Source organism: Bubalus bubalis, chromosome 8, assembly GCF_019923935.1.
Source record: "Bubalus bubalis isolate 160015118507 breed Murrah chromosome 8, NDDB_SH_1, whole genome shotgun sequence".
Lineage (NCBI taxonomy): Eukaryota > Metazoa > Chordata > Mammalia > Artiodactyla > Bovidae > Bubalus > Bubalus bubalis.
The window spans coordinates 30,548,108-30,575,023 of NC_059164.1; the positions used below are offsets into that span (position 1 = coordinate 30,548,108).

The following is a 26,916-nucleotide window of genomic DNA, read 5'->3' on the forward strand; positions in this document are numbered from 1 at the left end:
TTTTATCTCCCCATAAACAATTTTCCTGGTTCAGATTTTTCAGTCATACTTAAAATTTAAAAAATCCACAAACAATAAATATCTGAATGTAAAAAGAAAAAAAAATGAATATACGGATGACTTACTTCTCTATAAGACAAATTGATACAGCACAAATATCGGTCACCATTCCCATCTGGAGTCCTCTTTAGCCAAGGTTCATTCATTGCAAGGTAAGAACAGACTGACACTAAAACATTTCAGTTTAGCAAACACTCCTTTGTCTGAAGAAATAAAATCCACTCAATCCACAGAGGTGGGGGATGGGATTGGTAAGAAGGAAGGAAACATGAATATGCAAATAGGATGCCTTAGGCAGGGAAGACACTGCATGAGCATGGAAATTAACTGTTTTCCTGGGGCTATCTGTACCAGTGTGATTATGAAGAATTTAACTTTATGTTTCTGTTGGAATTCTGTTCTATGGGCCAGGAATAGAGGCCAGCACAGCAAATCATTCAAGAGCATAGGGCCATATGGAGAAGATGTGAATATACATACTTCACTTCCCTGAGGACAGCTATGATCTTACCCCGGGAACTAAGCTATGTGGTGTCATTTTACTCCTTGGGATATTAGTGTCCCATTTCACCAAGTAGTTGGCTTTTATAAGAACGTTCTGGACCACAAAGAGCCTCATCTTTAGGAAGTTCATAGGTATTAATAGAAAATGTACTGACTGAATTAAAAAAAAAAAAAAGAGCATAAATTTATAAAAGTAGTCTAAGATTTAGGTATATAAAGAATTCTGGTGCCTTTCAATTCAGTCCAAACTCTTCAACCTGAAATCCAATACCTTTTACAGTTTGGCCACATCTTCCCTTTAAGCTTGGTCTCCCACAGCTTCCTCATAAATACCTTCCACTCAGGCCAAACTGGATGAGGTTCCTTTTCCTGACCACATGCTCTCTACCTCTCATCAACTTCTCTGCTTCGCTCTTGTGAGTTTGAACTCCATGGAGAGTGTACTCCTGAATTTTTACCTAGAATTTAAAATGCTACTTTCTTCCCAATGTTTTTCTAATCCTCCTTTCCCATTCCCTTGGCATAGAAGCTTCCCGTCCTCTAAAGCCCCTGAAAGAATTTCATCTCATGGTAGGGAACCCTTGGGTTCTATTTTGCAATGAGCCATTGGAGTTATAGAAAGTACTCCCCTGCCCACCAGATCGCAAAGTTCTCAAAGGTAGGTATTGGTGTAGCTGCATTCTGATTCCCCCATAATACCCTGCACAGATGTGCAAACATAATGAGTGATCAATACAGATTTCCTAAATATATTACACTGACATGTACCCCAAAACTGTTTGATATAAAAACTACTTTGAAAAACAAAGGAGAAAAAAAAAATGGAAAGGCTGGAAGGTAGGAGGAACTGGGAAAGATCTGGACTCTTCTTGCCTGTTTGTGTTGGAAAGCTGTCCCAAGAGTGGTCTCAGGACATTAATCTGGTATTTTAACAGAAGCTCCCAGGAAGTTACTACAATGTCATCCAACCAACTACTGAGTCACTGCTATTTACCAACTTCAGTACCAGGTACCCCAGGTCCAATGTTTGAGTAGAAATGGTCCCTGTCCTCTGGAAGCTAACACAGCCCAGTGAAGGAATTTTACATACAAAAGTAAGTTTAATCAATGAAAGTTCATACTCTGGGCATCAAGGAGCCAGGAGTAGAACCTTGAAATGCATCTGACTTTCAACAGTTCTCACCCCCTCTCCTCCTCTCCCCCATGTTCCTAACCTACTGTAACTCACCTGGCCACTGTGTAATGTAGCTGCACATGGGGCACGTGTGCACCGCCTGCTTTTTCCTTCAGCACAGAGAGCTATGGCCTGGTATTGTGACATTTACTTTAAGATATAAATATTTCAAAGGTGAAGACAGAAATATTCAGAACAGACCTTTCCAATCATTTGGTCACTTAACTCACTATTACCCTTTTATATCCCATCTCTTCACATCCCATCCCATCCCATTACAGGGGAAAAAACAGACTCCCTCTAAAGGAGAGGAACAGAACTGCATTTTTTACCACTAGACACTCACTGAGCGGCAATTTTGATGAATTTTTTCACCAGCTGCACTCGCTTGCCCAGTGGGCTGCAGAGCAGAATCTCCGTGGCCACCCAGAGCTGGACCTCATTGCATCTCTGGAGCAGCAGGCTCAGGTTCACCGTGTGCTCCCCGCTTCCTTGTCTGCTGAATGTGAAGTAGATCAGCTCTTGCTGAAAGACAATGTATTCATGCCAGCGTTTACTGTTACAGCACAGGGTTAGGTTGATACAAAATACAATCCATTTTTTAAAATTCATTTTTAATTGGAGGATAATTGCTTTACGATATTGTATTGGGTTTCTGCCATACAACAGTGTGAATCAGCCGTAAGTATACATATGTCCCCGTCCTCTCGAACCTCCCTCCCATCCCCCAACCCCATCCCACCCCTCTAGGTGGTCACAGAGCACTGAGCTGAGCTTCCTGTGTTATGCAGCAACTGTCCATTGGCTATTTTACACACGGTATGTATATGTTTCAGTGCTACTCTCTCAACTCGCACCACCCCTCCTTCCCTCACTGTGTCCGCAAGTCTGAGAGTGTCTCTATTCCTGCACTGCAAGTAGGTTTTTAAGAACTATTTCAGATAGCCACTGTCATAATATGTTAGATATAACAAATAACAATATATTAAATTCAAGACAATTCATGTTGACTTTCAGAAATGCCTCATGAAATGATGTTCACATAAAAGACTTACATAAATCTACTTTTTTAGAATGCAAAGATGATGCTTTTCATGAAAACCTAAGACATTCTTACATCAGGGGCTGAATCAAATCCAAACTTCCCAAACTTGTTCTATAGGCAACTTCAAGCGCAAATGACATCATTTGTTCAGATGTACATTAGACCCTCACAGGTAGATTCTCTAGACAAGGGTTTTCACATTTCAGTGTCAATCTGAATCACCTGGAGGTCTGTTAAAGCACAGACTGCTGTGCCCCACTCCCCCAAATTTTCTGAGTCAGCAGGTCTGTGATCTGGCCAAAAATCTGCATTTCTACTAAATTCCTGGGTATACTGATGATGCTGGTCTGGGTACCCACTCTTTGAGAACCACTGAAATAAGACATTGTCAAATCATAGAAGGAGAGTAAGATTAGAATAAGGTACAAAACTGACAGTAACTAGTGACTAGACTGATCATATGTAAGCAATAGAAGAGATTTGTTTCTAATCAGAAAGCTGTGTGTGTGTGTGTGTGTGTGTGTGTGTGTGTGTGTGTGTTTTACACAAGAAATTCACATCCTCCTACTGCATAAGCACAGAAGCAGGGACAAATCCCACTCTACCAACACTTCCAAAGTCACAAGTCATTTAGCTTGAATGAGTTTACTACTTGCTCAAATTTAGATTGTCATATTGGAATGTTTTCCATGAGAAAATATGGAGACATTTAAAAGAGACTCCAAAATGAAAGAGAACCTTGGGGGTCCCTTAATCAGTCACGAGTTCCTTCTTCAGCAGGAAAGGCCTTTTTGTAATGAAACATTTCACTACCCAGCAAAGCAAATGCAACACAGTCTACCTCATTTTTCGTCTACTGAGTCCTGTGAGCCTTTCCACTGGCTACATTTATTCATCAATTGTCAGTAGCATTCTGCCCCTCATCTCCTGTTTTATAAATGCTTAAGCTGTCCTCAAGGGAGAGGGTGATGGACATAAAAATTTGAAATATATCTCAAAATGTCCGAGAGAGTGCTTCAAGTCCTGCAGCATAGTCTAAATGTATAGAATGTTCTTAGGAAAGTGTGTGTGTGCATGTAGGACACATATAAGTGTGATTTTTATATAAGTACTGTAAAGCCACGGAAAAATTAAAATGTCAGTATCAAAGGTATCAAACATAAAACACCTCTTCAACCCCATTCAACCTTCATATATATATACACACACACACATATATATATGAATACATGCTTTCAAACATTAAAAATATAGCATATTTATACATTACACAAATATACAATTGTATTAGGTGCAAATAAAGCATGACCATGTATTCTAATTTTCCTAGGTTTGGATCAGTCTTTCAATATATTTAAAGTCCCCAAGTATCTTTGTGGGACATGGTATCCCAAAGCATAACTATATCAACCAGAAAATAGATCGTCTTAAAACCTAATCACAGATGAATATTCTTCAAGAAGAATTCCTAGTACTAGCATTTACTTGATCATTTCCCCCTTACTTACCTCGTGAATTGAATTGAAAAGGCTCCAATCAAAATTCATTAATTCCAGAGCAAGATCCCAAGTGTTCATTCCCAAAATCCTGATCGACCTTTGCTGTGATTCCTCATTTTCTGCAAACGGATTCTAAAGCGACAGACAGAAGCAAAAGAATCCTCAGTAAATTCCCAGATGGTTGGCACTGAATTGGCGGGCCACAGAAAGGCACTAGAAGCCCGCATTAGAAAAATAATCTTGTCTGAGTGCACTTAATAGTTTCCCTGGTCTGTTCACCTTCAGTGAGTTACAGCCAATTCAGGAAGCAGCCTCAGAAGCTGCAGAAGGTGATCAATGATACTTCACTGAGCTGTCCCTCCCTCCCCACAGGCAAGCATGCACACGCACGCACGCACACACACACACACACACACGCACGCACACACACACACACACACACACACGCACAAATCTGATTATAAAACACTGCCCCGGCAGACAGCATAATGAAAGCAAAAGCCCTGAAGTCACTTTGGCTTCGGGTAAGAATTAATGTGCCAGCAGGGTTAGGAGAAAAACAAACAAAAGAAATGTCACAGTGCACATCAATAAAGACAGACATGGCTTTTACAGGAAATATGTTTAACGAGTCTCATCCCAGACATGCATTTACAAATTTTACTAAAATGCCCGTGGAAAGCAAAAAAAAAAAAAAAAAAAAAAATTAAACAGGAAATGAAAAATAAAAGTTAATTCATTTATACCCCATGGTGTATGATTATTTTAAATCATCAATTGCTTTCCCTAGACAAATGGGTATGACGAGTTTGGTAATAAAAGTATTTCTTTAAAATCTGACATAAAATTATTAAATGCCACCACAATTTTAAATCTGCCATCACTGTTAAATTATTAAAAATTTGGCATCTTTTCAAAACATCTGATATTTTTTAATTAAGGTAATAAATTCTCTCATTTGACTTGAACAGTTAATGATGTTAAAACAGTTAATGTCTTCGGAAAAAAAAAAGAAGAGGACTTTTAAAAAATAAATGCCATAGAAGAGTAAAGGGAATATTTCAGAATCCAAATATTAGTCTTTATTCTTTGAACTGCAAAATAAATTATTAGCATTTTTGAATTTTTATATTTATGAAAAGGTTTCCTAATTGAAAACATGACAAAAGATCTCCATGAGCTATTCCACAGACTCAATTCCCTTCAGAGTGGGTCTAGGCACAAACTGGCCCTGTACCTCCAGCATGGGCAGAGGGTGGAGCTCAGTAAGGGCAGAACAGATGATGTACGTGCAGACGCTGAGGTGGGGAAAGCCCAGGTTTCTCAGGGCCCTGTCTGGCTAGATGGGGACCACGCAGATGTCAGGCTACACTGCAGACATTCACAGAGCCACGAGGTGGGAAGAAACACAGATCTCTGCTTATGAATTTGGAGCTGTAAGGACATTGTCACTCGGCTTTTTATCCCTCCTACTTTCTCCCTAAATGTGCCCTTACCCCGGCCCTGTCGTCTGGTTATTCAAGGTAGTCCACCGCCGTCTCCAGGAAACATTCTATTTTTCTATTCCAATCATTCAGGGCTACGATTCCTGCTCTCCAAGAAGGCTGACCCATGCCCAAGCACAGGGGATATGAGTGGTTTCCCCTGCTAGCCTTCCCTTACAATGCTCCATTTCAACGGAGATCTTTTGGAGCCGAAATTACCAGAACTATGATTCCAATGGGGAAATTTTAGGTGGGGGAAGCATTCACATGCAGGGTGGCATCTGGCTCAACTCACAGCACTTATTTATCCCACAAGACCTGCCCCAGGCCTGCCCTCTGCTATTCCGAGGCCCTGGACTGCAGCATCAGAGCTCTGGGAACTCACATGTGAGGGAGCCACAGGAAAGTCTGTGGCTGGGGGTGGAAGGGCGGGACAGTGGGAGACCCAGTAACAGTAACCTGCATGTTAGCTCCTCCTCCTTTAAGAGGCGGGGGGTGACTAATGTTATTATGGCAATTTGAGGTCTTGTAGATAATTTTACATGATATATTTTTATTATAAGCAGTGTTGGTTAACCTACATGGTATACAGACTCGTCCATTATATACATAAAAGGAGCCAAGCTGGAAAGAGCCATTCCTGTGATGACCGTATGGCACAGACCAGGACCCTGACTCCGGATGATACGATCATGATCTGGTAGAGCCCACTTTTTATGGGTGATGGCTCTGAGGCCTGATTCTACCATCCAGAAAGCAACCACAAGACCGAGGTTTTTAGGAACAACAACAAATCATCTAGTTAAGTATAAAAGTTCTTAAACTTAAAACTGAAAATAACATATAGTGGGGGTTTCTCCATTTCTTCATATGCTTACTCTTTAGTGGCATCTGATGTTGCCCACTTACACAGGGAATGCTGATCATGTACCTTCTCTTCAAGGGAATGGCACGCTCAAAGGGCACCCAGGGGACAGAAGAACAGAACCTCTTTCCATTTAAATGAACATAGGATGAATTCCTCAGCCTGATCTCCATATATTCACCAGCAAAGAAGAAATGGAATTAAGATTCTGTTGGAGAAAGTGTCCCATCTCTCAAATCCCTTGTTCCAGAGAGGCTTAGAGAGAAACATTGCGAAGGGTTTTCAGTTCCTAAAGACAGGCCTGCCTCTGATTAGCAAACGTACTGTTGTTTGACAAGTGTACTGTTGGTTACAGAAGGAAACAGCTTGATGTACTTTTCTAACATTCATTTTAAAACACACAAATACATGTTCTCAGCCTGACATTTGTGCCCGTGTGCTTCACGCACAAGGCTAAAGGTAACTCACCAAAGTGTCGGCCAGGTCTTTCCGGTAGACATATATCCGACCAGAGGCATCAAGGGATTTGGAGATGGCCAAGTTGTTTGGCTGAAGCTCATGCTTTTCTTTATTTACAGAAAAGAATAATTAAAAACACAAGAAGAGCTAGTATGCATTCACAGTACTGCTAGAGTGAAATCTGCCAAAGAAAAATACTTAAAAGTAAATGGGATGTGAAGTAGATGTGATTCAGTTCTGTATATGCTATACAATGACACCAGATAATCAAAGCTCATTATCCATGAAGAGGTACCCTCTTAGGATTCATTCTTATAATATTTAGTCATTTTTTTTACACAGAACAGCTTGGGGAAGAAGGTAAAACTCACTCTTCACTTCATATCTGTAAATAACTACATGAAGACTTCCCTGACAGCCTAGAGGTTAAGACTCTGCTCCCACTGCAGGGCGCATCACAGGGATTCGACCCCTGGTTGGGGAACTAAGATCGCATGTGCCAGGAGGCAGGGCCAAGAAAAACAGAAAAGAGAGTAACCATACAACAGTAATACTGCTAACAGTTGGGTATATCTCTGCCCTCATATTTATGCAAATATGTATGCACACACATGTACATACAGTCACAGCCATTCATATGTATACATTAATAATCATAGATACATATATACTTGTAATAATTCCTTAGGTGGTTTTATATATTTTATTGTACTTATCCTCTTGTCAAAATAATTTAAATATGCCATGTGTAATTGGTTATATAACAGTCTATTATACCATCATTTAATCTTTCCTCTATTGCTGAACATTTAATGGTTTTCAATTTTTTTTGTCATATAAATTAGATAGCGAGATACGTGCTAAATACCAGCAAGGGGCCTGACATATAACAGGGATTTGATAAATGGGATCTATTATTACAGCAGCCATAATACATATTGCTGAAGTCAACATCCTTCTGCATAAATCTTTGGCTCCTTATAGATGATTTTTCTTAAGACAGAGTCTCAGCAGTAGACTTACTAGGTCAGAGGGAATGAATATTTGGAAAGGTTTTGATACAAGCTGCCAAACTGCTTTCCAACTCTTATGTCTACCAATACTCATCATTACTTTGAATAAGTTTATTGATTTGCTAAAATCAAAAATAGATTATTGGTATATTTTCTATTTCTTGGCAACTAGTAAAGTGAATATTTTTCATCTATTCTTCTTCTATTTTATTTACCTATTGTTCCTATCCTTTGGCCATTTTTCTACCATAGCTGGACTCATGACACAATATGCTTCTCAAAGAAAAATGTCCTCCTCTCACCTGCAAAACACAGAGGGGAACTGACCAAAGTGATATTCAAGTTTAGTCCACTGTAACACAATCAGCGTCCCCTAAGGTAGCCCTTTATTTATCCAGCAGGGTTGGAAAGTCAATACATCACATCTCTTTTTCTAGATAACATAATCAGCTCAAATGCCGCTTGATATAGAGGACGAAAATGATACTCAAATACAGTCTCTACCACCCAGCACTGCAAAGATCAGAAGCACTGTCATGTCAGGCTGCTGACATCTGCTGTACATGGTCCCACACAGCTGGGCTCTGACATTCTTCTATATCTTCCCTCCTCGTTTAAGCTACAACTTCTTGCGACCCTCTGTATATTCATAAATACCTTAGATATGAATTTATAAGAGCCATTCTGCATTTGCTATGAAATAAAATGGCATGGTTTTCTGACAGCCATTTTTCCAGTTGCTAAGAATTATTTTTCTGACTGTCAAGTTTGTCACTATGCCATAAACAAGGAAAAGTGATAGAAGTTTAGGCTCTGAGTAGGCTTCTGTTGCTACACACACATACTTCCCCTGGGCACAGAACAGCCAGAAGCCTACTAAGAGCTGTGAGAACAACAGTGCTAGTCCTTTCAGAGGAACCAACAACATGGCCAACGCGCATTTTCTTTTGAGAAAGAAAATAACAGTCGATCTCATTGTCATTTCATTTTGACACAGCATTGAAAACATTATTTATTAAAAATTATGTAACTAGAGCAAGGACTACACTAGGTTCTGTGGGCTTTTTTTTTTTCCTTCCTAAGAACATTATTGTTTGGGGGACATAAAACTGCAGGCAGAAAGGTTCTTAACAGACAAAACTACTAACTGATGAAAAATGATGGCATATTTCCAAATCTGTGAGGTAATTCAAGAGATAAGCTCGTGCTGCTAGTGATGATTAGCTATGAGTATACGCACATCAGAACTCCAAATGAATCTAATTTAATAAAGTGTAAAAATTGTATTTCACAGCCATCAAATAGATAGTGGGTAAAACGAGCCATTCATTAATTCCCAGACTCATGTGTGGCCCTGGGCCGACACTGGGTCAGCTGCCAAAGCGGGTGGGCCTCCACTGTGCCACCAGGCCCTCTCAGGGTCCTTCTTTCTCCAGCACCTTTTGTCTGCATGGGGACCCAATAATTACTTTCTGTAACAGTACTGCCTTGAGAGGTAAATGCTCATTTTGATGAAGCTCACTATTGTCTGGAATCATTTCATATCTTTGGTCACTTAAAATTAATATACAAATATCATATTATCTGGAGTATTTCCTAATATTTTTTATTAGATATTCAACTACTCTCTGAACTCCCTTAAAATTCATGTAAGTCCATATGTTTCTGAAACATTTGCTCTTTTCCTTTAGAGAATGTTTTGCTAGGAGGCATGACGCCCAGGGAGAGGAAGGAAAGAAGCACTGGGACTGGGGAGATGGGCTGTATTTGTTTGACTATGTAAACGATTAGCTTGCAGGGCCATTTTATCTGCCTCTGAGTAACAAAGCGGAAGAGACAATGTTCCCTCACATAATGCTTTAACATCAAGTACATTCTGATCTTCTCCTGACTCTAGAGTGATAACAAAAGGTAAACAGAAATGCCCTTCATCTGCTCCCCCTCCCCCCAACACATGGTTGATTAGTTTATGCTGTACTCCCATTTTTCAACTACTGAGGCTCAGTCACTTTCTTTGTGTTTTTCTCAGGGTTAATGAGATATTAAATAAAGATAGTAAGGCAAAAATGGGAGGCCAGCAACCCAGAGATCTGACAGGCTCCAATGGAAGCGCAGAGTTCTGTTCAGGTCACAAGATCAATAGGGTCAGCTTGTAATCTGCGTGATCTTATTCAAAACACACAATAAACCATTCTCAGAGGATAAGTAAGGCCCAACAGAAGACTATAACCAGAGCTCACTCCCCATGTCTACCTGAAAGAACACTGCCCGTGAGCTTTCAGCTTATTGTACAGTGTTTGTCTCCTTCAATAGGGAGTCTTTAAGTATTAACTTGTCAGCCGGTAAAATGACTAGTTCAAGGCTGTCTTTCTTTTTGCTTCCAAAAGTAATTTTATCCTTTAGCAATTTCCCAAGTTAATTTAAACATGAAAACAGAAGGCTTATCTAGAGTACAAACTACGTAAAGCTTTATAATACATTTCAAAACACTGGCACGCCTCTCTGGTTCTTGGGGAGGAAATTCAGTATCCAATGGTACCCAACTGTTGTCATGGAAACACCTCTGGTAGAAGGCTTCTCATTGTTACGGTGATCACCCAGCTGCGGACCCAGAAGGGACGCACTACACGTTTATTCCATAAAAATGTCAACTCTCTCCCTTTGGAGGCAAGCCAGTGAATGATTAAATATTCAAAGACAGAATATAACTTACCCCCAGAGAAGGCGACAGCTACCAGAGCCAGATCCTCTTCCGCATGTTGGATCTTTTCTGCCACAACCCTCAGGATCTCTTGGGCTGTACTGGAAACAGTGGCCTTCACACTGACGTATGAGTGCTCCGTTATGTACACGTGGCAGAAAACTACATGAGGTGAAAAAATTGTGAGTAAACAGAGAACTGTGGCCACAAGGTACAGACCTTTCCAAATCAAGGCACCCACACTATGCTCTTCGGTACAGGACAGACACAGCTAGATTTACACGTGCACACGGGCGCCCGAGGGCATGAGAACGGAGCCGCGTGCTTACACACACATGAGATGGAGACGTTATAAAGCAGGTGGGCAAGCTGCAGTAGTCCTTGGGCGTCCCAGAGCCTAATGAGAGACCCACGTCATGCCAAAGCTCGTTGTGTGCTCCGGGTAGGAGGCAGCCTACCCACAACACACTGCAGTCTGTGCAACATGGACTGGACTTCACAGACCCTTCCATGAGGGTTACCGAGATCTCCCAAAGCAGCCTACAAAAATGTCTAACTCACACATTTTCACTTTACACTTCTCCTCTCAACAGCCCCAGCAGCTCAGTAAAGACCACCACGCTTTGTTAATTGAATTCGCATAAGCTGGCGTGCTGCAGTCCATGGGGTTGCAGATGGGACACGACTGAGCAGCTGAACTGAACTGAAGCTTTACCTAAAAAATCTGTCGCTTGCTATGGTTTTGGCTTCAAGCATTCTTGATCTTTTAAGAAAGAATCTCCGCCCCCTGCCTGTATCAAGGTGGTATAGTGAGCTTAATTTTCAAACGGAGGTCACATTTCCAGCCTTTTTAATTTCCTTTTTCTTGACTGTGGTACTACTCATTATTACAAGGGCATTATCACTATCATGGTGAACAGGCCCAGGAAAAATATTCCTTTATGATTTGACAGCAGAAGCTGCCTTAATAGCGATGAAAATAACTGACATGTTATTTGCCTTTTATATGAGCCATTGTGAATGTATAAAACACTAGCTTCTTTAGAAAAGACAGGACAATAATATACTTAAGTATTCTTCTTTTCTAGATTGAAGAAAAGAAGTAGAATGTAGCTCCTAGAGAAGTTTAATATGCAATTTAAATGGCACCACAAAAATAAACCCAGGAATGTTTTCACAGAAATGCAAATGAAGCAAAAGACAAACTATGGGTTTACTAGTATAAACCTCAAAGTAAACACACTTTGACAGAAGCACTGACAATATTTTGTTTTAGGTTTGGTAGGGTGTGTCATTAAAACTCTAGCATCCAACAAACAGCTGTTTTATGTGTTGTCAACAGACTTGTGAGAGAGGAAAAAGCTTTTTTCCTTCCATAGAAAGATGGAGTTTTGGAGCAAGGCAAAGATGCAGTCTACAAAATGTTAAATGTGAGGAAAGTTTACACTGTGCTTAGTAAAATGATGAACAAAAACAGTCTGAGGCATCTTGAAATGACCCTTTGAAACTCGGCATGGAAAATTAAACAGCTAATTGTAAGACAGATGGGAAAGGAAGGTTAGCAACTGAGAGAGGGGGAGGTGAGGTTTTCTGTTCCTCCACTTGGTGCAGATGATGTGGCCCACCAAGCGCCCTCATGAGCAGCTCGTTATACACAAAGGATGGAACGGAAGAGGCATCTGTGACATCTGGGTGCTCAGGGGTTCAAGAAGTTGAGCAAATATCCAATGTCTATACTTAGAATTTTGGCACTGCTGGGGCAGGCGAGTTTTAAAGTCTCCAGTCATAATAGCCTGAACATCTGAATGGCCGTTTCCCAGCTCTGCACTTGACTCACCCTTTACCCTAACAGGAGGAAGCCACTTCCTGTTCTGCTATGAAACGGTGAAGCAGAGAAGCACGTCAGCGCGGTCAGTGCTGCAAAGGTGCTTCCCCTGCCCTGACCCAGGGGCCCTCTTCAGATGGCGGGGGCGGGGGGTGGGATGTCACGAGCCCTTTTGGCACGAACACTGACTAAGGACGCCCTGCATGTGTGGCACTGCCTGCACGGCCTTGCCTAGGAGGGGTTTCTATCGCACATCCTTCCTTTCATTATTCCCGCCAAGATTTTCTCCTCTAAATCTCCAGGACTGACTCAGTCCAAGCCCTGAACAGTGCCTTCAGTGGACTTTCCAGTGAGTCACGGGCAACGGACCGACACAGGGGAGAAGGCAGCTAAGGGTGCCTTTCCAGTCCTCTGCACTGCTCCCCAAGAACGCAGTGGACTCTGCGTAGTCTCCTTCCCTTACTTCCCAAAGTAAAGATGTCCTGGCTCCGGGGACGGTACTCAATGATGAAGAGAACTATACCACGGCAAGAAAAGAAAAACTTTCATTGTGGATGTTAACGTGCTTGTGGTGGTGGGGGTGTGGCAGCTGGAAACAGCTACCGGCAGGCGGAGGTGTTAAAGTTGTGTTGTTGTATTAAAGTCCTCCACCTGCCCCAACCCTTGTTCAACTCATACTCACTTTCCTCACTTTCTGTCACAGTTCCTCTGTGCTGCAGCCAGTTCTCCTTCAGACTGAATTGGTGGAAAAGGGCTTTATTCTGCAAGAAGGGAGAACAAGAACAATGAACGAATGTATTGCTGCCCTTTGGAAAACCACAGCTGTTTGCAACATGTTCCAAAAGAGTGTGCCAATTTTTTTTGAATATGAAATCCATCTGTCTAATCTTAGAGGAATAAACTGGGAGTTGCCTCAATTAATACAAGTGGAGGTTGGAGAGTCTGAGCAACAGGATAGACCTTGGCCAAGGTCAGTGACAGGGACAAAGTCCCAAATTGATTCTTCACAACATGCTGGAGAATACAGGTGTGATTTTTAACCTCTGGCCACTACAAAAGTCCACAGCTGCTTCTCCTGAGAAAGATATGGTTTTCCCACCCCAACATCAACCTTACTTTTGGATAAGGCCACTCCGACATAGTTTCATACTTCTGCTGTAGAGCAGTGACTTGCTTAGGGGAAACAGGTACATAATTCATTATGATTATCTGTCACCTGACCTATCAACTCCTACAAAACTTGTGCCTGACATGTTATTTTGCATTTCCCCCCTGAAGCTGAACAGGCAACACATTCATCCCAGCTACGATCTCTCTCTCGGTTGGGTTGAAGAGTGCAAACCTTTTTCTTACAAGACTTTCTTACTCTTGTAGGCAGAAAAGTCTTGCATAGATGACTTTCTATTTTTACATCAACATTAACAATCAAGTTTATGCCATTCAGGGGACATTGCGAAAACTCCAGGATTCCAAAATGCACCACAAAAAAAATGCAGAAATGTCATAAAGTCAAGGGCACCTGGCTGCAACTGAATCCATGCCAGCACAGGGAAAACTAAGTGAGGCAGGAGCAGGGAGGCAAGCTGAAGCCCCCAGCTCCTTGCCTGACCCCACTTGGGTGGGGGCAGCGTTCATGTTAATTATGAAGAAATGCCAAGCGGGGCAAGGCAAGGTCCCTAACTCAGATCACCCAGTTTCAGAGAGAAGGGTCTGCCTCACCTTCCTTTGCGGTGAGTATTCATCTACAGTGCTGAAAGGGAAACAGCAAGAGGTCAGTCGTTGTCTCAAACCCAGGAAAATGTAGCCACTGTCAACAGACACTACTTTTCAGGCACCCTGTGGAGATTTTCGCTTTTCAGAACGGTAAAATGCACAGTATTCATTCATTTACTATGTAAAACACACTTGATGTTAGGATTTCAAGTGAACCAGGAAGAAAAGAAGCTATTTATTCAATAGGTATACTTTGCTTTCTACTCACAGAAAGTGAGCATTGAGGAAATAACTGGATTTACTCAGTCCACAGAAATTCTAAGTTTATTCACATTTCACTAAATCTTAGGTGAAATTACTGTTCTTCAGATAGCTAAATAAGCTAGCTAAGGCTGCTCTTTTCCAGGATGTTTCAATGTGTGGTAGGACTTGTGGGGCCTTCAGCAGGTCCCCAACTCAAATTGTATTCCAGCATCTAAAAGATATTTCATTATCTCATACCAAAGACACAGGAATCATGACTTAGACCATGTTCTTACTTATATCTATTATTTCCCATTTTTACGTAAGTTTTCAAGTGGAATGTATTAAATTACATTAATGCATTTAATGTATTTAAATTTGTATTAAACCAGAATTAAATTTTCCCAATTTTAAGACCTCCCTTACAGCATAGATCTATTTCCAAGTAGGGTATTATTTTGATGTAAATGTTTCTTTCTTTTTCATTTTTGCTTCATTGGCTTGTTCATATTTTCATATTTAGTCTTAGGCGATAGAAATTTTTTACAGTGTAGAATGTGATGATAAAAGAAGACCACCAAAATTCATCACATTCATTATTAACAACCTGTAGCTCATTTCTGAACTTCTAAATGTGTGATTTTCATGACTGGGACAAAGGTTTACACACGATTTGTGTACACCCTAAAATTATTTATATAGCCTTCACTGCACAGGATCTTTTTTTACTAAATACGAGTCAGGCTTTAAGTCTCTGACAACGTGAAGAGCTTGAATTAACGTTTTCTATGAGAAGTGCCATTTGTGACTGCTGAAATCTTAATGTAAGTTTGTCACAACTTGACAACAGATGTGTTTTATGTTTAAAAAGTCGAAGCTATATTGCAAATCAGAGGACAATACTTCCGTTCTGATTAACTTTGCAGGTATATCTGAAAACTGAATAATGACTTGATGTTTTCATTTACCAAAATTATGAAGAAGAGTTAGTGGTAAATCAGAGTAAAACCAGGTATTAGCAATTTTAAAGACTAATGATAGATACCTCAGTGATACCTGGACATGACAAAAGTCACAGAGTAAGTGCTTCCCTTCAATTTTTCTAAATTGATAAAGAAACCTCAGGGAATCCATAAAATGAACTTTAAACATGTGCCATGGTTTGCTGGGACTTGTTTATAAAACTTTTTTCCTATCCCATTAGAGATAGCTGTGAACTCCTGAAATGACAAGTTAAATATTTACACTTATAAAAATAAATAATAATTTATTAAATAATTGTTCTTATGCACCCAGACTGTCATGGCTCAGTTGGTTCCTATCATATTGAACAGGGTTTTTAAAAAAATAGCCAATAAGCTTGATTTAGTGTTCACTCATCTTGAGATATAAAAACAAATTACATATTTACTACTAGAAAACCTAATGAATCAAGATAAATCCCAGATCTGAAATGTTCAAAATGATCTTTCTGAGACACCTTCAATTCTGTCATACGTGGTGCTGCTTTCTCTTATTATCTGTGATGAGGAAAACGAAATACTTACTGACGACGGTGCATTCCAAGTATCTTCTGAAATTCTTTCAGCTCTTTTTCAAGTATTGGGTATTCATAGACATCATCCAGCACATTCCTGTATATGGTCTGGGGTGGGGTGGGGGGGCAGAAAATGGCAGCTGAATTGGTCTGGTGTCTATTTTGTAAGGATTAAGACTCAAACAGTGGGTAACCTGATCAGAGAGATAAGTGGAATCCAGAACAATGCAAGGGGTTAAACCAGGCACCAAAGAGCTCCTGAGTGGGGGTTCCACCTCAGACCCCTTTGCTCAACTGTGTGGCTCTCTGGGGCCACAAAGCTCTTAGGGGCTATGGGTAGGAGCTACTCAAAATTCCCAGGCCTGTTCTACAATATATTTTTAGAAATAATAGCCACATAATCATTTGGGAGGGAAAAGAAATCTATTGAATTAAACTAACCAGTTGTTTTGAAAATAACAGTAGTTTAGTCAGAGACTTGGCTTAAATCAGTTTTTAACTGGATGTCTAAAAGATATTTGAATTTTGAAATCAAAGTGATTTCTTTCTTGAAGACAAAGTCAGTTTAGACACTTGCCTATTCTGAAATAGAACTCTTCCCCACACAGATTCCACTGCACCCCTTCTCCGTATTGACCTGCACAGCTAACATGCTTTTGGTGGCCAAGAGTCCAGCTGTCTACAAACTGTCTCCAGAGAATCATCTGTGTTGAAAAGACACTGCAGCCTACTCATGATTAAAAACACATATCAGCTTGCTGCTGCTGCTGCTAAGTCGCTTCAGTCGTGTCCGACTCTGTGCGACCCCATAGATGGCAGCCCACCAGGCTCTGACGTCCCTGGGATTCTCCAGGCAAGAACACTAACTTAACATGTAAATCTAGGTTTAGCATCAATTTTATAAGTTATGATTGTCTTAATGTCTCAATATACACCAGGTCCTGATAAAGTTTCATAATGTATACATTGTCAATATAGTTCTTATATGATAAAAATAATGTTTTATCCCACTATTGTAGATATGGGACTGGTTAGTTTAAACCTATAATACATCTCAACATATTAGGCAGTATCAAATTTTAAAGTATGTTTTATTTAACCTTCCTTAATTATTTCATTTGCAATAAAAATTCTCATGACAAGTAAAATAAATAACTTTAAATGAGTGACTTTAAAACTTGCCTTCTACATTTATTGACATAGAATTATTTAAAGTTAAAAATTTCTAACTATGTATATAATATTTGGCTGCTGCTGCTAAGTCACTTCAGTCGTGTCCGACTCTGTGTGACCCCATAGACGGCAGCCCACCAGGCTCCCCCGTCCCTGGGATTCTCCAGGCAAGAACACTGGAGTGGGTTGCCATTTCCTTCTCCAATGCATGAAAGTGAAAAGTGAAAGTGAAGTCGCTCAGTCGTGTCCGACTCTTAGCGACCTCATGGACTGCAGCCCACCAGGCTCCTCTGTCCATGGGAGGAGTACTGGAGTGGGGTGCCATTGCCTTCTCCGAATATTTGGCTTAAGAAGTCAAAATAAACAAATACTTTGAATCATAACTTCAATATTACAAACAAGTTAGAGGACTGTAACATAGGAATGAGATTACTGAAATGCACAACTGAAAATAAAATCAGTCATTCAGCATCAAAGAGTAACTGAATAACTGGAAGTTTTACATTACCTTTAAAAACATTTTTGAATGTTCATCTTCATGTAACCAGTCTTTGTATAGAGCAATCCACTGGGAAACAAGATGCAAGACCTTCCGTTTCCGACAAGGAACATCTGAATTTTCTTCTTTGCCTTGATACTTCTTAGCAGAATAGGTGCAAATAGTTAAGAAAGAATACTGCATTGTTGCAAGTAAAAATAGGAAGAGATCCATTTATTTTTGTTTTCACAAAATATGCTAAAGCACATTTTTGAAAAAAATCTACAAGTATCTGTATATATAGGAAGAAAAGAACATGTGTAGGGAAAGTAACAGGTGTGCACTGAAAAAAGCAAAAGGAAACCCAGGAAAATGCTTCACATACACTTGGTGGCAGGCCATGAGGATAAGGACTGGATGATCGAACTGACAAATGTATCACACAGTTCCACAAGCAGTGCGGGTTGATGCCACTTTGAAGAGATACCAGATGGGCCATTAATCACAAGGGTGGCTTCAAGAGATCTGGCCTCACTACGTAGGTGGACACCATTTCCATCAAGATGACATCAGAAGTAGGCCACATACACTTTGATTCTCAGAAATTTATATTCTAAAGTAGTGCCAAATGAGCATGGATTTCTGGAGCATAATTTGTGGTGTGATTCAACTGTCCACCCCCAGGAATTTACATGGGAAAATAAAAAGAAATGGATTAGTGTACAAATGTAAGTAAAAAGGGCTGCTAGTTTAATTTTCTCTGAGATAAAAAATATTAAATAGGCATAACTTAAAGGCTTCAACCACTGAAGACAGTTAAATAAATTACTGCATATTCATTTAAAGGGCTCTTTTGTAGCCATAAGGCTGATGGTCCAGCACTCTATTTGCTGACACAGGGCATCCACAATATACTGTTAATTAGGAAAGCAAGTAAGAAAAGAGTATGTCAGGATCATCCATTTCTATTAACTATGTTTATTTACATGGTCATTGCCTGGAAAGATATATACTGATAGTTAACAGTGGCTTCTTAAAGTAATGAGATTTCAGAGAACATGAATTATTTTTATTATACTTACAAGCATTCCCCAATTTGTATACAACGACAATGTGTTAACTATGCTGTTACAATTAAATAAAAATAACAACCTCAAAGGCAACATGCTTAAAACCTTAGGAATAAGACAGAAGCTTGGCACTTCCCAAAACATCCTAGTGTTTCTGCCTCCCAAATTATCGTTTCTGAGTATCTAGGACACATTAAAAAATTAACTAGAAATAGAAAATGCTATGACACCAAAGACAGGTAGGCTTTAGGGTTACTGGACAGGATTCTATATTCTTTAGTGCTGATATATAATAGCAAAACAGGGATAAATTCTGTATCAGACTTTGTAACATTTTTTACAATCTGCTCATTTAAAAGAGGTATTTATTTGGGTCCTAACTGCAGCATGTAGGAACTAGTTCCCTGACCAGGGATCGAACCTGGCCCCCTGCGTTGGAAACGCAGAGTCTTAGCCACTGGATCACCAGAGAGGTCCCCTTTGTAGCCATTTTAAAACATAATTCAGCCACTGTCTCCCCAACCTACAAAAGTACATCAAGGACTGAATGGATAAAAAGATGTGGCATTTATACACAGTGGATACTATATATAAGATCATGGCATCCAGCCCCATCACTTCATGGCAAATAGATGGGGAAACAATGGAAACAGTGACAGACTTTATTTTTTTGAGCTTCAAAACCAGTGCAGATGGTGACTGCAGCCATGAAATTAAAAGATGCTTGCTTCTTGGAAGAAAAGTTATGACCAACCTAGACAGCTTATTAAAAAGCAGACATTACTTTGCCAACAAAGGTCGGTCTAGTCAAAGCTATGGTTTTTCCATTTGTCATGTATGGGAGTGAGAGTTAGACTATAAAGAAAGCTGAGCACCAAAGAATTAATGCTTTTGAACTGTGGTGTTGGAGAAGACTCTTGAGAGTCCCTTGGACTGCAAGGAGATCCAACCAGCCTATCCTAAAGGAAATCAGTCCTGAATATACTCATTGGAAGGACTGATGCTAAAGCTGAAATTCCAATACTTTGGCCATCTGATGCGAAGAACCGACTCACTGGAAAAGACACTTATGCTGGGAAAGATTGAAGGCGAGAGGAGAAGGAGACGACAGAGGATGAGATGGTTGGATAGCATCACTGACGTGATGGACATGAGTTTGAGTAGGCTCTGGGAGGTGGTGATGGACAGGGAAGCCTGGCGTGCTGCAGTCCATGGGGTCGCAAAGAGTTGGATATGACTGAGCAACTGAACTGAAAAGTATTTATATATATATATATACACACACACATATATATATACACACACACACACACAGAATAGAATTTATATTATAAATATATAGAATAGTGGAGATCCAACCAGTCCATTCTGAAGGAGATCAGCCCTGGGTGTTCTTTGGAAGGAATGATGCTAAAGCTGAAACTCCAGTACTTTGGCCACCTCATGTGAAGAGTTGACTCATTGGAAAAGACTCTGATGCTGGGAGGGATTGGGGGCAAGAGGAGAAGGGGACAACAGAAGATGAGATGGCTGGATGGCATCACTGACTCGATGGACGTGAGTCTGAGTGAACTCCGGGAGTTGGTGATGGACAGGGAGGCCTGGCGTGCTGCGATTCATGAGGTCGCAAAGAGTCGGACACGACTGAGCGACTGATCTGATCTGATCTGATATATATATATATATATATGGTACCACTTTACCGTACAGCAGAAATTAACACATTATAAATCAAATATACTTCAATAAAAAATTTAAAAATAGAGGAGAAAAGTTATAGATAACACTGAATATTTTAGAATGGATACATCTGGGGGGGAGGGAAATACTTAAAATCCTTGTTTTTTCACCATGAAATTAAAGCAACTAATTCAGAAAACTAACTCAGAAAAAAAAAAAAAGTACAGCAAGGACATCTGATTTCTTTGATGTCTACCTGTGAAACAGACTCAGGCAAACACAAAGAATTTGTTAAAGTATGCATTTCTTGTAGTTTTTCTCTTGAAAGGCATAAGGATTTATCTTGCACTATTTCTACTTATGCAAATGCTCTTTTTGTCTTTTCCTGTGACCTTCATGGCTTGACTTCTGATAAAGAAAAAAACTCTTCCTTAAACATTGTAAGGCAAGACACTCATTTGGAAACTGCATGCGTTTCCATGGCATGGCTTCCTGGCCTTTGATCTGTTGCATCTCTTCTAGTCAGTATATGCAATCCTAAAACCTCCTTAACTGGTCATTAACCCTCTAATCACATCCATCATCCTAAGACAGCCTGCCCTGACAAAGCTCTGAAATGATGACAGCTGATTGGGGGTGGGAGTGGGGGGTCAGACCTCCCAAGTGGGAAATCCTTGTCTTCCCCAGGATGCTTGCCCAGAAAAACACTATCACATGCATGCTTCCCCAACCATGTGGTCTGGCACTAACTGATTGATTGTCTTGTAAGTTCAGTTACTGCCAATCCACTCAACCTCTTGACTCTGGGGTTTACCCAGTAGGCCAAATTCATCTCTAGGTTCTAAAGCCTTGTGACACAGGGTTGAAGAAAACACACAGTGCACCCACGACACAGACTGTGAAAACAGCAGCTCTGCAGCTCTGCCCCCGCATACTCTGTCTCATTTCATCTTTCACCTCGGCTATCACGACATTAATATTTAACACAGCCACACTCTACTGAGGGCTTGAGTAAATGAAGAAAGGCCGTTAATTCCTAATGTGAGACATCTGCCTGAGAGGAAGCCGACACAGCATCCTGAAGCTAATGAAGGATATTGCCTCAACAGCGCCTGGCACAAGTCGTCAGTTGTCATGAAGACTGTGTACGTGAGAAGGAAGTCATCAAGGAGAGTCTCTGCAAAGAAAGGAAAAACACACACACGGTGAGCACATCGGACATAAGAGGGGCAAGCTGCTTGGCCAGGCTCTGGAAGAGGGTGCACAGCAGGAATATGATCAAGGGTGGTGGCAGTGGGAGGGGTAAGGCTAGGAGAATTTTAGCACAAAATACATTTATTAAAGTTACTTTTAAAAACTCTTTATATAGAATGCCTCAAGCAATGAGATTTTTTTCTATTACAAGGCTCTCTAAACATATAATTTTGTCATCTGTTTTTTCCTTCCCTAAAACCTCATCTATATTTGTGGGTACAGATGTTATGGAAAACCAACATATTAAAAAAATGTGCTTTTAAAAATAAATTTTACATTATTTCTAAAGTATGCACTCCAGACCTACAGGAAATGACACCTATAAATTCTAATCCCTGGAGGCTCAGATGGTAAAGAATCTGCCTGTAATGCAGGAGACCTAGGTTCAAACCCTAGATTGGGAAGATCCTTCAGAGAGGGCATGGCATCCCACTCCAGTATTCTTGCCTAGGGTCCTCATGGAGAGAGGAGCCTGGTGGGCTACAGTTAATGGGGTCGCAGAGTTGGACACAACTGAGCGAGTAAGCACAGCACAAAAGCCATTTACCTAAGTCTAGGATAAGAACAATGGATAATAAAAGCCAGAGGATACACAGCAATTTCCAAGGCCATTCACTTTTATCTCTTGAAAGCATCTGTAAGAAGTTGGGAAAGTGAAGAGTGATTTTCTTCTTGCTGTGAAGAGAGACAGGGCTGAGTCCAGTTAAAAATGGAGAGCAGATAAAAAGGATCGTGACATACTCCTTCCTAATTCCTTTTCTACCTCTTCAACGCAAACAGGTCCCATTTTTATTGCCTCTGGCTGAGTGCTCTTTACAAAGTCCAGCTTACATATAATATGGAACTGCTAAACAGGCAAACTCCAATAAACTTCAAAAATGATAGAAAGACTTATGTTCAGAATGCAAAGCAGACCTTTTGCCATAGTAGTTTTTATTTACTCTCCATATCTTAAAATTCATTTTACTCTATTATTTAGTTTTCATGTTGTTTACATTCTGGACACCAAAATTTTAGCTATCTGAAATAGTAATAAATTCTATGAATAGTGAGCTTGTGTACTTAATGGCATTGATGCTCTTTCATACTACAAATGTGAAAGCAGAAAGAACTGTCCAGAACAGAACTCTATAGCTCCATTTTGAAGACTGGAAAAATTCCATACTTATAGAAATAACCAGCAACACTCCTTTAAAAGTTATCGGTGCAAAACAGACTGTTTTGAAGAATATAAAATTCTGATAAAAAGAGGCTGTGAACGACACCTACAGCCCTATATCAGCTGCAGGGGTTAACTTATTTCCATGGTTTGTTTATGCTGCAAAATAGCAAGATACTCTTGATCTACATAGAGTGGTAAAGTGGTTGCAGATGGTAATGGGTTACCAAACCTTCTTGCTTTCTAGAAGCTCTTTATTAAAATGAATCAGAGGTGTTCATGAAGAGCATTAGGGACTTTTTTTTTCAAAGGTTTTTTTTTTTTTTTTTTTTTTCCAGATAAGTAACAGTGAAAAAGTGAAAAAGTTAAAATGTTAGTTGCTCAGTTGTGTCTGATTCTTGGCAACTCCATGGACTATTGCCCATCAGGCTCCTCTGTCCATGGAATTCTCCAGGTAAGAATACTGGAGAAGGTTGCCATTCCTTTCTCCAGGGGGGATCTTCCCAACCCAGGGATCAAACCCGGTCTCCTGCGCTGCAGACAGATTCTTTATTGTCTGAGCCACCAGGGAAGCCCAAGCAACAGTATTCCTCACTAAAAAAAAATAAAATTTGAAAAATGGCAGCTAAAATGTAAAATAAGCCTAACTTACACATATTGCATCACATGCAGTACGTGACGAGTCACTCTTTCTATTAGTCTGTGGAAAAAGCAAGTTCTCAAACAGCTATGCCAAGGCCTTGCTGGACTTCTATTAAGGCACGCACGGGAAAGCTGGGGGACCGGCTGGCTGCACAACTGAATGCGACTCATGCAGCCTACATTCACAGCAGAGCTAGGGGTTCTCTACTTAGGTCCTTGTTCGCAAAAGTTTCCAATCTATGCACAGAAAGGCAGAAGAAATTTTATTCTAAGGTCTATCCCCAAGCTAGTTAACCCACAGCACAAGTTAGTCACTGGCCTCCTAGTGAAAACTTTGGAATGTACATTAGAAATTTTTGCGTCTCTTTCATTACAGGATTTTAAATAGATGAAGTTAAGATCCAACAATGGTGTGACGTCTGAACCCCTAGGCTATCTGGGAAATTAACTTGCAAACTATCACTCTGGGATGCTGCTGAACAACAATGTTCACGAATTAGGACATTTCTCTGTACATTTCTCAATATGGTTGAGAATCCTCAGCTTCTCTGGTCTGATTAGAAGTTAAGTCTTTTTTTGCATTCAGTATTAGATACAGGCAGTAAGGACCTCAGAGAAGCCTAGAATTACTTTAGGCTTTCCAATGGGCCCTTACAGATTGGAGCAAATAATACACAGAAACCAGCGGGTGATGTCACTGAGTACCTCATACAAGTCAACTTACAAAGTTTTTGGTGCGACACTCAGGTTCAGACTCTCTGGAATGTTCTTATGTGTGTGCTCAGTTGCTCGACTATGTCCTTGTGATCCCAAGGACTGGAGCCCACCAGGCTCCTCTGTCCATGGAACTTTCCAGGCAAGAATACGAGAATGAGCTGCCACTTCCTCCTCCAGGGTATCCTCCCACGATCAAGGGATCAAACCTACATCTCTTGCGTCTTCTGCATTGGCAGATGGGTTCTTTAACACCAAGCCACCTAGGAAGCCCCTTGGAATGTTCTTACTCTTAGCTAATTTAATGCGGTTGGAAATATTCTCTAATCAAGTTTTACTCCATGAAAAAGTCACATTAAAAAGAACACCATACTGGAAATACCTATAAATAATATATACAGTATTCCATGCAATAAAGAACTGTATTAGTAAAATAAAAAGAACACCATTAACTTTGACATAAGCAGCCATTCCACTCCAAAACAGTCTTAGATGATGAACTGAGTGACTCTGAGAGTTTGGTTGGATGGTGGCAAAACTATTTGGCATTCAATTCCATTTACCAGCTCTACAAGATAATACTTTGTTGAGGGCTTTGACCCAAAAATGTTTATTTTCCCTGAAGCTACTACCATATTTAATATTCAACAGCATTTACCTAATTATCTCCCTGCCATAGAAATAATAATTAAAGTAAAAACAATGAGGCTATATAGAAACATCTCCAGTTAAAAAATGTAATGAAAAGAACAGCTAAAATTCCTTATGAATAGAACAGATTTCCAACACTCCTAACTCAAATCTTTATATAACTACCATTTTGTTCTGAAAATTTTCTACATTAAAAAGAGCTTTCCTTTATTCTTTTCAGTACTGGTATTTTTTTTGCCGCATATGAAAGTAATTGAGTGATTTAATCAAAAAGACACACTTCAAATAGAAGTGCATTTTAATAGCCATGCTTCAAAAAAAAAGGCTGTCCCATTGGTATTTAGACATATTTTTAGAACCACAATGGCTATATAAATGATCCCCTGAAGACTATTAGCCAACAATGGCCATTTAGAAAGACTAGCAAATCTACTGGCAACCATATTAAAACACTATAATTATATATTATATTATATACTGTTTAATTAATGGTAATTTAAGACTCTAGGTAGAAAAGCACTTTTGTGTATAAAAACATCTTTCACTTAAACACATTCATAGCTGCCATACAGACTCACATTCTGAATAAAAAAATGCATTCATTTATTTATAGCTTAATGAATACCTAGGTATTAATATACAAAAAAACTTGTCTTTGAAATTCTATCCATTAAATCAAATCACTAAATCTAATCCCAAGTTCTTGGCTCATCACTGACAAAAATACTCAACTATCCTTTTGGGCATACCCCCTCTTCCCACAAATAATATAAAATTTTGTAGTGGATTTTTAATTACAAGAATTACTTTTTGCAGTATAAAAGCAACATGCTAATAACAATCAAAACCAGAAGACAAATACTATTACAGGTTTAAGAACTATGTAACTTGAAATAAAATATATTAATATGCTGTAAAAGTCTAAAGAATAGCTCTAAAATTTATGTCTATAATTAGCCATGATGTTAATTAATACAGAACCTTTCCTGATCATCTGCTACTTTTTAAACTTAAAGGCATAAGAAAAGAATTGTCTATTTTTATTTGATTTTACTTGAATGTATTTTTCTTTTATGCATAATTTTTTTCTATCACTTTAAGTGTATAAAACACTAAAAATTTCCATTTTATTTCTACAAAGCACAAAGGTTTCTAGAACATCCCCAAGTTATGTCAAGGTGGAATGGAAATTGGCTTGGTATAGATCCTTTTTATAGAGTTCTGTTATGTAAATTTAATCAAATGAAAGGAAATGGTCTAAATGCTTCCAAAAATACTAAGCTTAATGCCTTTTTCTTTTTTCAGTTATAAAAAAAAAAAAACAAAACAAAATTCTGAAGTCTAGAAATCATAATGAGTATAGGGTGACTTAGGAGCAATTAGAAAAATCTACCTCAGTTTTACTTTCCAACACTCGCCAACAAAATGCACTGTAATAATGAAACCACTCACCTGTGAAAGTAAATTACCAAGAAAGCATATGAAAAGAATTTTGACAGACAACGCATATTGGAGCCATTTGATCTATGTAAGGTAATGTGAATATTCAACATTTCTGTACTAACTCATATTCCCTAAAGTACTGTTGGTAGTTCTGTTTCACCTGTATTTCTACGTCAGATGCAATGAAATTTAAGGTGCTCTAAAATATGCGCGACTTAACCTTTAGTCCAAGGAGCCAAGAAAAGCTTTGTACTTGAAAGGGCCTATTTCTGGCCCTGGAATGTTACAATTTACCATTATTTTTTGAGAAGCAGTGCCAAAATGTACCATGTAATCTGATTAAGCACAAACAAAATAATTTCATGTTCATGCTTGAATCATAGGCTCAAGTGCTAGGCCACTGATAGGAGCTGTGCCTCTTGCTCAGTGTATTTCACATTTCAAAAAGCAGTATTCGTGACATCAAATGCAGCTGTTTACTACAGCTTTTAAATTCAGTTGATTCCTGCAGAATTTTACAATTTCATCAC

At 39.6% G+C, this 26,916-nt stretch overlaps 1 protein-coding gene across 3 annotated transcripts in view; it reads right to left on the reverse strand.

Moving 5' to 3' along the window:
- Nucleotides 1-26,916, reverse strand: part of RAPGEF5 (Rap guanine nucleotide exchange factor 5) — a 236,156-nt gene that overhangs the window by 25,522 nt on the left and 183,718 nt on the right. For all 3 annotated transcript variants that reach the window (XM_044946529.2, XM_006074858.4, XM_044946530.2), the window contains exons 12-20: nucleotides 21,622-21,700; nucleotides 17,804-17,948; nucleotides 16,133-16,230; nucleotides 14,349-14,379; nucleotides 13,312-13,390; nucleotides 10,817-10,966; nucleotides 7,100-7,197; nucleotides 4,292-4,414; nucleotides 2,085-2,263 (exon numbers count right to left, since the gene is read on the reverse strand). In XM_044946529.2, the coding sequence (XP_044802464.1) occupies nucleotides 2,085-2,263; nucleotides 4,292-4,414; nucleotides 7,100-7,197; nucleotides 10,817-10,966; nucleotides 13,312-13,390; nucleotides 14,349-14,379; nucleotides 16,133-16,230; nucleotides 17,804-17,948; nucleotides 21,622-21,700 (982 nt within the window). The remainder of the gene's footprint in view (nucleotides 1-2,084; nucleotides 2,264-4,291; nucleotides 4,415-7,099; nucleotides 7,198-10,816; nucleotides 10,967-13,311; nucleotides 13,391-14,348; nucleotides 14,380-16,132; nucleotides 16,231-17,803; nucleotides 17,949-21,621; nucleotides 21,701-26,916) is intronic.